Source organism: Somniosus microcephalus, chromosome 8, assembly GCF_052327205.1.
Source record: "Somniosus microcephalus isolate GS21.2 chromosome 8, FLI_Smic_1.0, whole genome shotgun sequence".
In the NCBI taxonomy this organism is placed as follows: domain Eukaryota; kingdom Metazoa; phylum Chordata; class Chondrichthyes; order Squaliformes; family Somniosidae; genus Somniosus; species Somniosus microcephalus.
The window spans coordinates 137,388,393-137,404,091 of NC_140994.1; the positions used below are offsets into that span (position 1 = coordinate 137,388,393).

General features: G+C 44.4%; 1 protein-coding gene across 1 annotated transcript in view; it reads right to left on the reverse strand.

The window, feature by feature from the left end:
* The window catches only part of LOC147113814 (slit homolog 3 protein-like), a 714,603-nt gene that overhangs the window by 249,260 nt on the left and 449,644 nt on the right, over nucleotides 1–15,699 (reverse strand). Inside the window, exon 6 of the mRNA XM_085995157.1 lies at nucleotides 12,071–12,142. Within this exon, the coding sequence (XP_085851283.1) occupies nucleotides 12,071–12,142 (72 nt within the window). The remainder of the gene's footprint in view (nucleotides 1–12,070; nucleotides 12,143–15,699) is intronic.

The window sequence follows — 15,699 nt, forward strand, 5'->3', positions numbered from 1 at the left end:
TATGATCACTTTTATGTTCATTTGTTGTTGCATTCAAAAAGCAAAATACTACTTTTCTACCCCTCTGATATAATCAAAGCTGCAACATTTCTTAAAAGGGGAACCGTGCTCTGCTCAATTACTCCGATGGGCCAATACAACAACAACAACTTGTATTTATATAGCACCTTTAATGTAGTAAAACGTCCCAAGGTGCTTCACAGGAGTATTATAAGACAAAAAATTTGACACCGAGCCACATAAGGAGAAATTAGGGCAGGTGACCAAAAGCTTGGTCAAAGAGGTAGGTTTTAAGCAGCGACTTAAAGGAGGAAAGCGAGGTAGAGAGGAGGCGAGGTTTAGGCAGGGAATTCCAGAGCTTGGGGCCTAGGCAACAGAAGGCACGTCCATCAATGGTTGAGCGATTATAATCAGGGATGCTCAAGAGGGCAGAATTAGAGGAGCGCAGATATCTCAGGGGGGGGCGGTGTGGGGCTGAAGGAGATTACAGAGATAGGGATGGGTGAGGCCATGGAGGGATTTGAAAACAAGGATGAGACTTTTGAAATCGAGGCACTGCTTAACCGGGAGCCAATTTAGGTCGGCGAACACAGGTGATGGGCAAACAGGACTTGGTGCGAGTTAGGACACGAGCAACTGAGCTTTGGATGACCTCAAGTTTACGTAGGGTACCGAGAGGTGAGGCGTGGATGCGGGCTTGGATCGGAGGTCTCTGCCCCCAACTTTTTGAACTCTGGATTTGCCATCCAACATGAGCCTCATCACCTCCTCAAATACCGTGCAACTGTATGGCGATGGGTCCTACACTGAATCTTATCATTTGAGAGAGGTCTCCTTTCCCATTGTGAGACCACCCACATGAAACAGGTGTGAGACAGCCTGCATGGCATAAGCTGGCTTCATAAAAGTGGTTAGCACGTTTCAATATTGGTTTCAAAGCTTGCATTCTGCTTGCTTATTGTATTTCTTTATCTCCATTTTCATTGGCACATTACATTTTATTGCCCAATTTTATGCATTGCATTTTTTGCATTGCAAGACCTTTATTTCAAGGAGGAAGAGCAATTCTTGAGGGGACAACTTTGCAGACTGAGCTACCTACTGGTCGATTCCAGATGAAAAGGCATGGCTCCGAGCAACAATTTTATTCCGACTTTCTCTGCTTCTCTCCTGAAGCCATTGACTCCACAGGTAGAGTACGACCAGCAGCTACAGCTCGGGTACCCATTCTTACCCCAGGACCCACATCTACTGATCAGACAATCCTTCCTGGGCAGGTCAGAGGAGAAATGTCTGCAGCACCTTTGCCTCACAAGGGATGCGGTCACGGAGCTACGCTAGAGTCCAACCTGCAAACAACTTCTACCACAGAGACATCACTTCTCATTGAACTTTTAAGCTATTGGATCCTTCCAAGCCATTACTGGTGACATACGCCGAATCAGATGGTTGTGCACAGATGCATTAAGCAAGTGACAGCAGCCTTGTTTGCAAGGAGCAATACCGTCGGTGGAAAGCAGGGATCAGCGCAACAGGCCACACAACTGTTCCCTGGTGGCATGGATCTCAAGGGTGCAGAGCATCATAAATTGCAACCATATAATCATCTGAGCCTCTCACACCAACCCTGTGGCCTATGTGGTCTGTAAAGCTTTCTATTAAGGTCGAGATGGTGTTGGATATTAGGAACCTGATCATGCAAATTAATACCCAATAACTTGGAAGCATCTATGATGCCTTCATTTTGAGACAATCTAGCATGCCATATTTATTTGAAGGAATATGGAAATTGGATGTCTGGCCACCCTCTTGTGCTCTGACTGGTGACCTACCTAAGAAACCCCAAAACACCAGACAAGTGTACATACAATACTATGCATCTATAGATCAGAATGAATATAGCAGAAGTATGTTGAAGCAAAGGATCCCATTGCTTAGACTTGGGGTGGGGTGGGGGAGGGGGAAGTCCCGCTGTATAGACCAGGGTCTCCAATCCACATCATTTTGCACAGCTTTGCAGTACAAAGGGGAGTTACCATGCAGCAATAGGGTGGAGGCAGCTCAGGGCCAACCAGTACCACAGGACATGCTGAGGAAGAAGTGGATGAAGGAGACTTGCAGGACGAAGATGAGCATCCCATTCCCAGACATCTCTTTCAATTAAATGTATAATGTTGTGCATGTACAACCAGTCCTACCCGATGTGTTATTATATAGTGGCCAAATACATGCCATGCCATTCATTTTGATTTCCTCAAGAATGAAGCAGCTCATGTCAGCCTGCAACAGGACCTGGACAACATCCACAGGCTTGGGCTGACAAGTGGCAAGTAACATTCATTCCATATCAATGCCCAGCAATGATCATCACCAGCAAGAAAAGGCCAACCACCTCCTGCTGATCTTCAATTGCATCACCATCACTGAGTCCTCCACCATCAACTTCCTAAGGGTCACCATTGACGAGAAGCTTAATTGGACCGGCCATGTCTTCGTTGTGGCTACAAGAGCTGGGCAGAAGCTCGCTACTCTGCAAGGAGTGGATCATCGCCTGACCTTCCAAAGCCTCTTCAACAAATCTCAAATCAGGAGCGTGATGGAATATTCACCATTTGTCTGCATGAGTGCAGCTGCAACAACAGCCAAGGAGCTCAACATCATCCAGCAATCCACTTGACTGGTGCCCCTGTCACTGGACTCAATATCAGAACCACACTGTGCTGTGCAATTATTTTTCAATTGATTTTCAGATGTTTAAATACAGATCATATTTTTGTATAGCCAGTGAATATTGATTGCATGGTGCTTGCTGAAGGATCACAATGATACATTATGCTGTGACTACACTAGGAACAGTGTATGTTTGACAGATAATGTAATTTAATTAGTGAAAAGGGCTGGGGCAAGAAAAAACAGTCGGTTTTGCCTAGCTGTTGATCCTGATGGATGGGGGTCACATCTTTGCCTGGTTAGTGTGGACCCTTGCTGCTGGTCTAAACCCCACCTGCAAGATGGGAGGTTGAGTGGTGGCAGGGGGCTTGTATAATAAAAGAAAAATCTTGTAATTATATAGCGCCTTTCATGACATCCCAAAGCACTTTACAGCCAATGAACTAATGAACTACATTTTGAAGTGTAGCCACTGTAGTAATGTAAAAAATGCAGCAGACAATTTGTGCACAGCAAGCTCCCACAAACAGCAATGCAATAATGACCAGATTATCTGTTTTTTTTAAAGTGATGTAGGTTGAGGGATAAATATTGACCAGGACACCATGAATAACTCCCCTGCACTTCTTCGAAATAATACCATGGGATCTTTTATGTCCACCTGAGAGAGCAGATGGGCCGCGGTTTAACATCTCATCCGAAAGACAGTGCAGCACTCCCTCAGAACTGCCCTGGAGCATCAGCCTAGATTTTGTTTCTGGAGTGGGGTTTGAACCCACAAACTTCTGACTCAGAGGTGTGAGTGAGTGCTACCACTTAGTGGGCCTTCAGGAACTGTACAAGCCCGCACAATTGTTTCAATAGTCATTGTTTCCTTATTCGAAATATTCAAATCACAGCGAAACTGTAGTTCACAGCAAAACACTAAGAATAAGATGGGCTTAGTCCGACCTCACAGCATGTACTGTCAGTGCTCCTCATTTAATCACAAAAGGCTTTCAGATTATCTGCTGAAATCAATCCTAAAATGTATCCTACATGTCCTTTGTTCTATCCTCCCTTGTTTGGACACACTGGCCCTTTTCTATAGTGCTGCTGCCGAGAGCTCACTTTGCTGCTTGAACCAGTCTCCGTGCCAGTCAAGCAAAGGGGTCACCCAAGCCTCTTCTCAACGCTTCAAATTCACTCGAGTGCAGAATAAGAGCTGGGGTAATTGATCTGAAATACTTAGAAATGGCCGAGTGTGAAATAATGCAAGCAAATGAGACACAGTGACAATGACAATCAGAAAAAGAACATGAAAGTGAAGAGAGACGGGCAGGATTTTCATTGGGCCATGAAGGCGGGATTGGAGGCGTGTGGGGGGTTAAAATCCCGAATTCGGGGGTCCCGACAACATCCCGCCCCCAACCCGCCTCCATACCAGTTTCAAAGGATGCGGGTACTCGCCCCGCACTGGGACCCGCCTCTCCGAGGCGGGAAGGGGATTAGTGCCCTTCAGGTAGTTAACAGGCAGTTTTTAGCCTAATCCCTATTTTTAACGTTGAAGTGTGGGATTCCCGATGGCTCCAAACCACGCCAAGTTAGAGGAGGCGGACCGTCGGGATGAAGGGCTTGGAGGGGTCGAGAAGTCTGGTGTTCAGGTGAGTGATGGGTGCATGAGTGCAAAGGTAAGTGTGTTTGGTGTGTATAAAGTGTTTAAAGAAGTTTTACATGCCTTTACTTACTTTTACAGCCTTCCTTCAGGTCTCGGGAGTCCCTCATCTCACCGGCACAGAAGCAGAATGGCTGCGAGCTGTCAAAAATTGCAGCATTCAGCTTTCTGTTCCGGGGAGATCTCTAAATCATCCTGACAGGAAGGAATTAACTTGGAGTACAGATTGTCAGTGTTTGGCAGCTTCAAACAGCTGTGAAACGCTGATATTTCATCTGTCAAAAGATCTTGACAGATGAAATTTCAATCTGTGACAACACCTGTTGCCGGGTGGCCCTTAATTGGCCTGCTGAGCCCGCTGGGTGGGCTCAACAAGATCATTCAAGTCAAAATCACGTGGGTTGGCTAGAACTTGATGGAGGCAGGACTACAACCCGTTGAAAGTTGTAGTCCCGCCTCCAACCAGACTCCTCAATGAAAATCCAGCCCGTGTAGTGAGAATGTGAAGGAAGAGGAGGATAGTGAGGTGAGCAAGTGTGATAGAAAAACAGAAAATGCTAGAAATACTCAGCAGGTTTCCAGCATTTCCTGTTTTTATTTCACATTTCCAGCATCCGCAGTATTTTGCTTTTGCGCAAGTGCGATAATGAGCGTGAACATGCGAGACTTTGAGTGTGCACGAGGGGGCGAGGCATCATGAGGAGTGAAATAGTTTTAGCCTGAGAACATGCGAGCGTGAGTGAGGGTGTGGGTGTGCACCCGTCCACATGTATGAGTTTGAAATCATGAGAGTCTGGGAGTGTAAATGTGTGTGAGTGAGGAAGGGAGTGTGGCAGTGTTAGTTGCGTGTGTACAGGAGGAGTCTTTGATGGTGTGAGCTGAGTGTGTGAGTGTTAAAAGTTAACACAGTAAATAGGCGGCTTTAAAATTAAACTGAAAAAATATTTCAATTTAAAAATATCAAACTAGTAAGATCAAAAGAAATTTCAGTTTGAAAAGATAAAGGAATATCTTTGAACAGATATTGAACCACAAAGGAGAAACTTTTCATTCCCAACTACTGTCAGTCTTCATATCAGAAGCCAACATTCACACTCACTGGAAAAAGGGAATTTGCAAAAAAGGGGCTTCAGAATATCAAAATCAAGCCTAAATGACATTCTGTTTTAATCTTTTCAACTTCATAAATTTCCAATTAATTGCTCCAAATATGACCCGAAGTGTCACCCAGCAGTTGATGGCCGTCACCTTTCTGTGGGGATTGCAGCCCCGATTCTAAATATATATTGTCCTTCATAGTCTTCTGTTCATAATGTGACTTGATTTAATTTCTGTGAGCAGCAGGGTGGCACAGTAAGAGAATACCAACTGGTCCACAGTGGCATCACCCTACCCAAAATGCAGTGTAGAAAGGAGGCAGAAAAAGTCATCCCCGATGCCCAAGCGATGGAACATTCTGGACTCGAATATGCCAGCGCACCAGCACAGAAACATAGAAAAAACATAGAAACATAGAAGATAGGAGCAGGAGTAGGCCATTCGGCCCTTCAAGCCTGCTCCGCCATTCAACGAGATCATGGCTGATCATCCAAACCCTAGCACCCGGTCCCTACACCGGCAGCCATCCCACCCAAGCCCTATCCCCGTAACCCCGTAACACCACGTATTTAATCCCCCCTAACACTAAGGGCCAATTTTTTTTATCATGGCCAATCAACCTAACCCGCACATCTTTGGACTGTGGGAGGAAACCGGAGCACCCGGAGGAAACCCACGCAAACACGGGGAGAATGTGCAAACTCCACACAGACAGGAGTGAGGACACCAGACAGAAGATGCAACGTGCAAGGAAGCCACTGGGATCAGTCACCCTGCACGAACAAAGGTGACACTCCTACCATATCACTCACTTGATTTTCCAATCTGTTTATATACAGCAGAATAGATCAATAGAGAAGGCATAAATGGCTCTTTAAAAGAGGAAAGGACATCCAGAGGATTCAATGAAGCTGACCATCTTCTCAATTTGGAAGTTCCTCAGTCAGCTGCAGGGCTGAGCCACATTTTGGAGCAGGTTACTAAGGATGTAGGTCACTTAATATCTAACAGATAATAGGGTTTGCAACAAACCACCATTATTTCTATGAGAAGGTGCTCAACCACCAACACCCCAGAGCCCCTCCCCCCCAAAACCTGCCCCCACCATCTCCATAAAAAGGTAACTCCTACTTTTTAATCACTCAATACTTGGTCAGAGGTAAATTAATTGGTCACAGTGATATGAGTACACAAGAGTTTTAATTTAGGACTGCAATGCACTTTGACATCAGTAGAATGCAGTTATTAACATCAGTAGCGATACAGCCAGTAACAAAGGGTGTTGGTTGGGAGGAGTTACTGAGCCTGACAGTGTGAGGGAGATGGATTAACATCAGAAGAGAAATACATATCAATTTAGGATTGTATCATGCACACTACTTTAGCTCTGTTGCAGCAATGGGCTCAAAAACAACTCCCAGCTAATTCCACCAGCTATGTCATGAGCACTCACTGTTTAAATTGAATATCACATCGTCCCCAGTGTGCTACAATGCAGTAACACATTGAGTGGTAGAGATGAATCATAAACTCTGGAAGTATTTAATCAATGTAATCTCAACCCAAATTGGAACATATTACAAGTTTGTTACTGCTTATAAAATATGAAAAGATTTAAGTATTTCATAGCGATTACTGCATTTTGTTGATGGCAATCTCCAAATAGACTACAGGTGCCTGCAATTAAATCAAGTGATTTGAAAAACACCAATTGCAGAACTTTTTTTCCAATTTTCTCCATTCCACCCCCCCCCCCTCCTGCCCCATACTGGGGTACAGTTGAACAGACACTGGCAGCCCACTGGCACCTCGCCCCCCGATGCCATTCGTCATGAATGAGCCTGGACCACGAGCATGGCCGTCTATCTAATCCAAAGCCGGTCCTGATTCCGTTTACAGCCGATGTTCACACGTACGCACTTCCAGCAGGGATCATTGGATAACACACAGGGCAGGGCATAATGGCTGATTACTCCCCTCCTTACCCCAGGCACATTGAGACCGACTACAGCACCCCTTCCGCTGGTCCAGCTGCGATCAGCTACCTCGGCACAGAGTGAAAATCTGGTCTATACTGCTTAACAGGGACCAGGACATCTGGGAAGAGATAGAGTGCCAAAACTTGTACAAATTACACAACATCCAATAGAGACCAAAAAAAAAGGTTTTTTAAAATCAACCAAGACTCATTTTGCCCAGTTTTAAAAATGAGTTAATGAAAATGAAACGATTGCAGGATCACTGTGTTACTAGGCAGTACAATGGCTGCTCACGCCTACAGTAAAAGAATAACAAGAGTACACAGGCAGCCCCTCAATATCAGTGGCAGTAAGATTTTGAAAGGCCTTGAACAAAATGTTCTCAATACAAATGATAAAAAAAACTCATTATCCTTCTATTACTTATATTATGCATTATGTATAATTAATATTAGTATTATATATTAGCATATGTCTGTGCTCAAATAGCTGAGCCAATTACCAATTTGCTTCTTGGAACATGTCACCCAAAGGAAAATTACAACAAAATTGAAGGCGGAGAGAGTATATAACCTAACTGAACCAATTTAAATAATGTGGGGTCTGCAGACAGAAGTCTACGTCCCTCACCTATGAGCTCTTAACTCTTAGAAGGACTATACAATAAATAAATCACATCTTGGTTAATTCCTTATGTTAGCTCAACCGCACAAGCAGCATAAATGGAACATGCACCCGCGAGGCTTCTTTAAGACCTCGCAGATAAGGACCGGCCTAAAATTCCTGGAGCAACGTACCTCTCCTGGTCAAAGGGTTCCTGGTGAATGCGCATTGCTGGATGTGAGTAGCTAAAGATGATGCGGTAGACCTGAACATCACGGTTATTTTTTGGGGCTGCATCAGTGCGTTGCGCTCCATGCAGCCGCGTTCCCTTTGGTCGCTCTGCGTTTTCCCCTCCCATCTCCTGACTGCGGAGATTTATGCTAGTCCGAGCATGCTGACATCAGGGGGATCGTTACTGATTTATCACTGCGGTAAAAAGATCTTTATTTTACCGCAGCAATTTGGGGGGGGGTGGGGGCGTGCCGCGCCATGTATTGCACACGGCTCGCCTGGTTCACAACGGCTTTGCCAATACCAGCACTCAATGGACTCAACAGAACGTGGACAGGAGGAGGAAGCAACAGCATGATTATGCGGATAACTCAATGTCCGCAGCCCAATCCCAAGACTTCAGCCCATCACTTTTCTCCCGCTTAGCGAGTGGCACTGACTCAGAGTAATAGTGGAACAATGACATCCGTAGAGACTGCTGTTGGGGTGTGTCATGCACTGCGGATCAGGATTGGGGCAGGTGGGGGGGGAGAGGCCTGTGTGGTGCCTGTGTTGGGCTAACGTGCTTGGAAACAGCTAGCTTTGCTGCCACTGAGATTAGGGTCACCTCACTCCACTGGTTGCTTCTGTAGCTTTGGCGTTGCCAAGGAAACAACTTATCTTTTCTCTATCAAACAATAAAATGGACTAAGGAGTTAGCAGTAATACTTTCATAAAAGCATTAAGAAGAATGATAAAGGGGCTTATTGATCCATAGCAAAAAAACAAAAATGACAATTTCTGCTGTCTGCATGTGGCATGGAGAGAGCAAAGCTAAAAGGGAGCACTTTGTACTACAAAAATGTGGTCAATCCCTTACATTAATAAGTCAGTATCTAAAAGCATTGCACAGTTAATGGGATTAATGTTACTCAGCTGATTCCCTGAAACAAACACTGCGGGGTTTAAGAAGCGTTTGTCAGCGGATCAGCCGCTGCCCTCTTTAAGTGAGCATTTATCTCAACTGAAGCCACTGCAGTCCCCCCATTAGCTGCATTTATTGTCAACAATTAGCTGGTGAGCTAAAGATGCCAATTCTACAACCTTGGTACTTCCCCAGAAGTCCATTTCAACATTCCTTCCTCCTTGCTGTGTACACTTTCGCAACGGCCTGGCGAGGCTGGGAAGGAAGGTTAATTTTCTGGAATTTGCGCACTTGTTATGTTTGTCTTGCTGGCCGCCGCCTTTCATTCCTGCGTTCGACAGGATTAGCAGGTGGGGTGATTAGAGGTGATCAGAAGCACAAATACGCACACCTAAAATTACCATCACTGCGAAGAAACTTCCAAAATCTTCAGAAGAGAAAACTCCAGGAAGAATTTTTTTTTTTTTTTTACTAACGGAGGACTTCAAAATTTAACATCACCAGAGGAACATTATTCTGCAAGAACTAAGGATGCTGTAGCTTGTGTATGTGATACACTTCCTAAAGAGGTCTTTTACAACTAAAAATGATAATACCCTGCCGCCTTTATGGGGTCCACATTACCCACGCCCAACTTGCATCTGAACTTGTATTTATGTATTTCTGAAGCTTATACATCTATGGAAAACTACCATCAAGGCAAAATGTCTGATAAACGGTTCCTTGTTTGCAGTCGCGAGATGTGATGGGCTAAGCCACATTAAAATGTATCAATGCATCAGCTATGAAGTGTCATTGCAGCCAAGATTGAAATGGCACACAGCTTCCTGATCTCTCTTTTCTTACATAGAATTACATAGAATGTACAGCACAGAAACAGGCCATTCGACCCAACTGGTCCATGCTGGTGCTTATGCTCCACACGAGCCTCCTCCCTCCTTACTTCATCAAACCCTATCAGTATATCCTTCTGTTCCTTTCGCCCTCATGTACTTATCTAGCTTCCCCTTAAATACATCTATACTATTTACCTTAACTATTCCATGTGGTAGTGGGTTCCATATTCTAACCACTCTCTCGATAAAGAAGTTTCTCCTGAATACCTTATTGGATTTATTAGTGACCATCTTATATTTATGATCTCTAGTTTTGGATTCCCCACAAGTGAAAACACCTTCTCTAAATCTACCCTAAACAAACCCCTTCATAAGTTTAAAGAAACCCCTTCATAAGTTTAAAGACCTCTATCAGGTCACCCCTCAGCCTTCTCTTTTCTACAGGAAAGAGCCCCAGCTTGTTCAGTGTTTCCTGATAGTTAGAACCTCTCAAACCAAGAAATAGAAAGAGCTTTACCAAGTGCTTTCTATTGAGGACCGTGCACACTTAAGAGACTCCAAGCATTGAATTGATTTTTTGGAATAATTTCAGGGGTAATGTGATCACCAAATCAGGTGGCTCATTAAAGGAAAGCAATCCCATTGTAACAACAGTTAGCACACACACTCCCATGATTCCGTGCAAAATGGCTAACTTAAAATGGATAACACAGTCATCAGAAGTTCTGGACTAATTCCCATTAACAATGGGAAGAGGGACAGAAGTAGACCATAGCTTTAAGGCTGATAATAAAATGATTATTAGTAAAAATGACATTGGATGCCCTACTCCTGGCCTTTCCTGCTCCCTTTGCTAACCAGGAGCTGCTGGCTTGCAACAGAACAGATAGCACTGAATGATTGCTTTGGGTGGGGATGGGTTGAGGGGGATTAAGAAACTGGTGGAAATTCACAAGCAAATATTTTATTTTTGAAAAACACATTAGGCAAAACGTAATGCTGGATAACATCATTTTCAAGCCATTTGCTGGGCTCATTTCATTTGTTCAAAAGGGTTCCCCTCATAGCACTGAATGCTGGGTATCTCAGTGCCTCAGTTTAAGCTTTGCATTATATACTACGACAGCAAGTGAAATCCAGAAACATCTTGCCATCCGAGTGAAAAATATCACCTGCATGTGACATCATTGCACTTCCTTTCCAGTAATCACAGCAGAGATTTAAAAAAACACTAAATCATTTTTTAAAACGTAGGCATTCCATTAACCATACAAATGTCCCAGTCAGTCCCATATGTGCCCAACATGTAAAATCCCAGGGAGTCAGTGAGCACCCAGAATCCCCACTCTAGATCTTGTGCACGGGATGGGAGAGGGGTGCCTCCTGAAACCCTAACATTTCAAATATTAGCAATCAGAACTGACATGCGGTGACCAACAGAATTCTCTCTGCTGTCTTACTGCAAGATTTTAATGATTTCTAACACGCACAAAGAGTTTGTTCAATTACACAAGTCTGAAGGGTCAAAAAAACAATAAACTTTGCCCTCCCCCTCCCTCATGAAAAAACTTTCACACATAACACATACACTATTCAAAGTTAGAACAGGATTTGGGGAAAATTCATTCACATAGAGTCAAGACTTAATTATTAATAAAATTGACACTGGATGCCAATGTTTTAACTCTCCCCCACCTCCATCCTCACCCTTCACTTTTGGGCAGATTTTTTTTCTTATCATTTTTCTGCTTGCATACAACTTTTATTTTTTGTGAATTTAACCCTCTGCTTTTATTTGATCCACTTTACAACAAATTCTTGAGTATTTTTCTTTACTGAGTTACCTTATCTCGCACGTGCCTCTTTGCTGGATTGCTACACACCGTGAGGCTTTATTAAATACAAGTGAAGAGGGAAGTGAGCATCGCATCAGCAATCCCAGTGATGGGTCCCTGCCTGGTGGACGGGGTTCAGCTCCAGCACACGCAGGAAGCTTAGCAACTAGGAATGGGTTAACACGTGGCAAGATTAGAGACAAACTGCAGGCTCCGGGAAAGGAGGAGGAGGAGGAAAAAAAGAGACCAGGTCCACTTACAGGATCTCCAAGTCGCGCAGGGCTCTGAAGGTTCCATCCTCGATACAACTTATATGGTTGTTGTCCAGCTGCCTGTTAGACAAATAAAAAACAAAGAACACATCAGAGGGGGCAGCGAGAAGACAAAGCCCCCTTTCTCAGCAGGCAGGGGTCCCGGACATCCTCGTCACTGTTACATCCCCTTCACTAGTAAAACTGAGCCTGTCACCCAGTAACATCGGGCTTCCTCTGGCCTTGCACACCACACTGCCTTTCCCCTTCACCGAATGAGAAGCCTCGCACTGAGCACAGAAGCCTATCAGCTCTCCGTAAATATTAATTGCGCAGTTTTTTAAAGGCAGAGGGAGTAATTTCATTACATTAGGTGGCCTAATCCATTACAGGCTTTTACTGTCCTGTCATTGAAACCATTTCATTAAAAGTAAAGGCTTCTAAATCACTCGAGGTCACACAGTTGCCCTCGACGACCTACCAGAATTTTTTTTATATCCCTTCTTTTCTCCTGGTTTCGGAGGCTGTCTCAAAGTCTGCCTGACAAGTCCCTGACACAATGCTGAGTGCTCAATCACTGCGCTGATCTGTCAGGGTGCACACAGAGTACACCGCACTCCAAATTAAGCACAACAAATCTCATTTGATATTCACTAATTATGCTGTGCGCCAAAAGCTTACCACATTGCCCTGACAGTGAACCATCAACTCCTTCCTCTCTGTCAGGGGTTTGCCACCCAAAAGAAAAAAAAATGAAATTTTGGGGGCAAGCAGCCCCTGTTTTAAAGGAGCACCATCAACATGAAAAAGTCCTTTGTAAACAAATGAAAAGGTTTGCCAACACGCAGCTCAATGATGTAAATCATGTCAAAATGCACCATCACATCACTTGTGCGTGGTGTCAATCAGGGGGTGGAGGGGGAGGGGGATTAGCAGTGAAACTGTAAGAGCGTTCTTTTAATGGAGTAGTAGATTTGCACTGTACAAAGTGATTCAGAAGTTTTCTAAGAACACTGGTGTTATGTCCAATAGTATTACCAGATGCACTGTTTTATCAGCATTGGGGCAGTCCTGGGATCTGGAATGAGAAGGGGGCCCAGTAGTACTGGATAACGTCTGAGGGCATAGCAGTACTTTAATAGGGCCCAGGGCCTGTGAGCATTGAGAAGGGGCATTGCAAGAATACTAGGCGGGGAGATTTTGGGAACACTTGCACATTCTAGGATCTTCAAATATGGGAGAATTTAGGGAAGGGCATTTGAGGACCTGGGAGCATTGGAGGCGGTTCTGGGTTCAGAGAGCATTGCAAATACAGTCTACAGGGAGACAGAGTCTGCTATTATTGGGAGAGTTGCTGGAATTATTGGAGGGGAGGAGGGTCTATCAGCTTTCTGGGTAGAGGAGGGCCCTGGAGAAGGGAATACAAACTAGCTCTTAAACTCTTGGCATCCACCCTTCTACATCTGTTTGCGCATAGATTGCATACTCGGAAATGATCCAAACTGCACGTGCTCAGAAAGCACAGGTATGGTTGAACCCTCTTTCCAACTGTTGTGATGTAAGAAAATCCAGTTGAAGCTCAGGCTTTTGGGATAGGCTGAGGCCTTGAATTAAAAAATTGTAACTAAGGTATTAAAAGCCACAAAAGATAATTTAATGGGTAAATTTAGTCATGTTTTTATAAAATGTGCAATTTTTGATGTTTGAATTTTATCTACGGCCTTATAAGGAATATTACAAATGTCCATTACTGAAGTGCAGCCAAAACTTTTTTCAAAAATCTGCTTGAGTGATTCGATTGGTTCATCAACAAACTATGACATGGTTATTAGTAAAATTGACAGTAGATGCCCTACTCCTGGCCTTTCCTGCTCCCTTTGCTAATCAGGTGCTGCTGGCTTGCAACAGAACAGATAGCACTGAATGATTGTTGAGGGAGGTTAAGAAACAGGCAGGAAATTCACAAGCAAATATTTTGGGGTTGATTTTCAGTGTGCCGTGAGGCGGGCTTTTAGGCATGCGGGGGGCTAAAATCCCGAATTCGGGGGTCCCGACACCATCCCGCCCAAAACCTGCCTCCATGTAAGTTTCGAAGGAGGCGGGTGCCCGCCCCGCACTAGAGCTCACCGACCCGAGGCGGGAAGGGATTAATGCCAATTAACTGCCTGTTAACAGGTAGTTAACAGGCAGTTTTTAGCCTAATCCCTATTTTGAAGGGTGTCATGTGGGATTCCCGACGGCACCAAACCACGCCAGGTTAGAGGAGTCGGGCCGTCGGGTTGAAGGACTTGGAGGGGTCGAGATGTCGGTGTTCAGGTGAGTGATGGGTGCATGAGTGCAAAGGTAAGTGTGTTTGGTGTGTCTAAAGTGTGTAAAGAAGTTTAAATTACCTGTACTTACCTTTACAGCCTTCCTTCCTCTAGGCTTCGGGAGTCCATCATTCAGCCGGCACAGAAAGCAGAATGGCCGCAAGCTGTCAAAAGTGACAGCCTGCAGCTTTCAGTGCCGGCGAGATTTCTAACTGAGTCTGCGTGAAGGACTCAGGTTAGAAGTAAGACTGTCAGTGTTTGACAGCTTCAAACAGCTGTGAAACACTGATATTTCATCTGTCAACACGTCTTGACAGATGAATTTTCAGTCTGTGACGTCACCTGTTGCCGGGTGGCCCTTAATTGGCCTGCTGGGCGGGCTCAACAAGATCAATCAAGTGAAAATCGCGTGGATTGGCCGCATCTCGATGGAGGCAGGACTACAACCCGAAAGTTGTAGTCCCGCCTCCTTCCCGACTGCTGAATGAAAATCCAGCCCTTTATTTTCAAAAAGTTTAGCAAAATGTAATGCAGAAGAACATCATTTTCAAGCCATTTGCTGGGCTCATTTGACTTGTTCAAAAGGGTTCCCCTCATAGTGCTGAATGCTGGGTGTCTCAGTGCGGCAGTTTAAGCTTTGCATGTTCCACAGGTAATGCTTGACGGAGCAGTATGGAATGAGCTTTACTCTCTTCTAGCCTGTGGAAAATTGACCTGAAACTGCTCGATACCAGCACTGGGCTCAAAAGTAGGAAAGTATTGCATTACCATTTTATCACCTTGTTGGGCACAAAATGTCACAGGGAGCAATTGAACTTAGTATGAATGGACAGTATATTGCAGCTGCTATGATGAGGATTAGTGTAATAAAAGCTATTATGACATGCATAGTGTATAAATCATAGAATCACAGAATCTTACAGCACAGAAGGAGGCCATTCGGTCCATCGTACCTGTGCCGGTCCGTTGCAAGAGCAATTAGTCCCACTCTCCTGCTCGTTCCTCATTGCCCAGCAAATTTTCCCCTTCAAGTATTTATCAAATTCTCTTTTGAAAGTTATTATTGAATCTGCTTCCGGCACCCTTTCAGGCAGTGCATTTCAGATCATAAAAAAATTCTCATCTCGCCTTTGGTTCTTTTGCTAACTACCTTAAATCTATGTGCTCTGGTTACCGACCATTCTGTAACTAAGCTTAGTCTAATTGAATGATTGTGGTTAGCATCATCAACATTTAGTGCAATCTGGTTATGTAGTCAGCGCCATGTGACTAGGGTTAGTATGAATGGGTTGACTCGTCATGGACATCTCTTCAGGATTAGTGTTTATA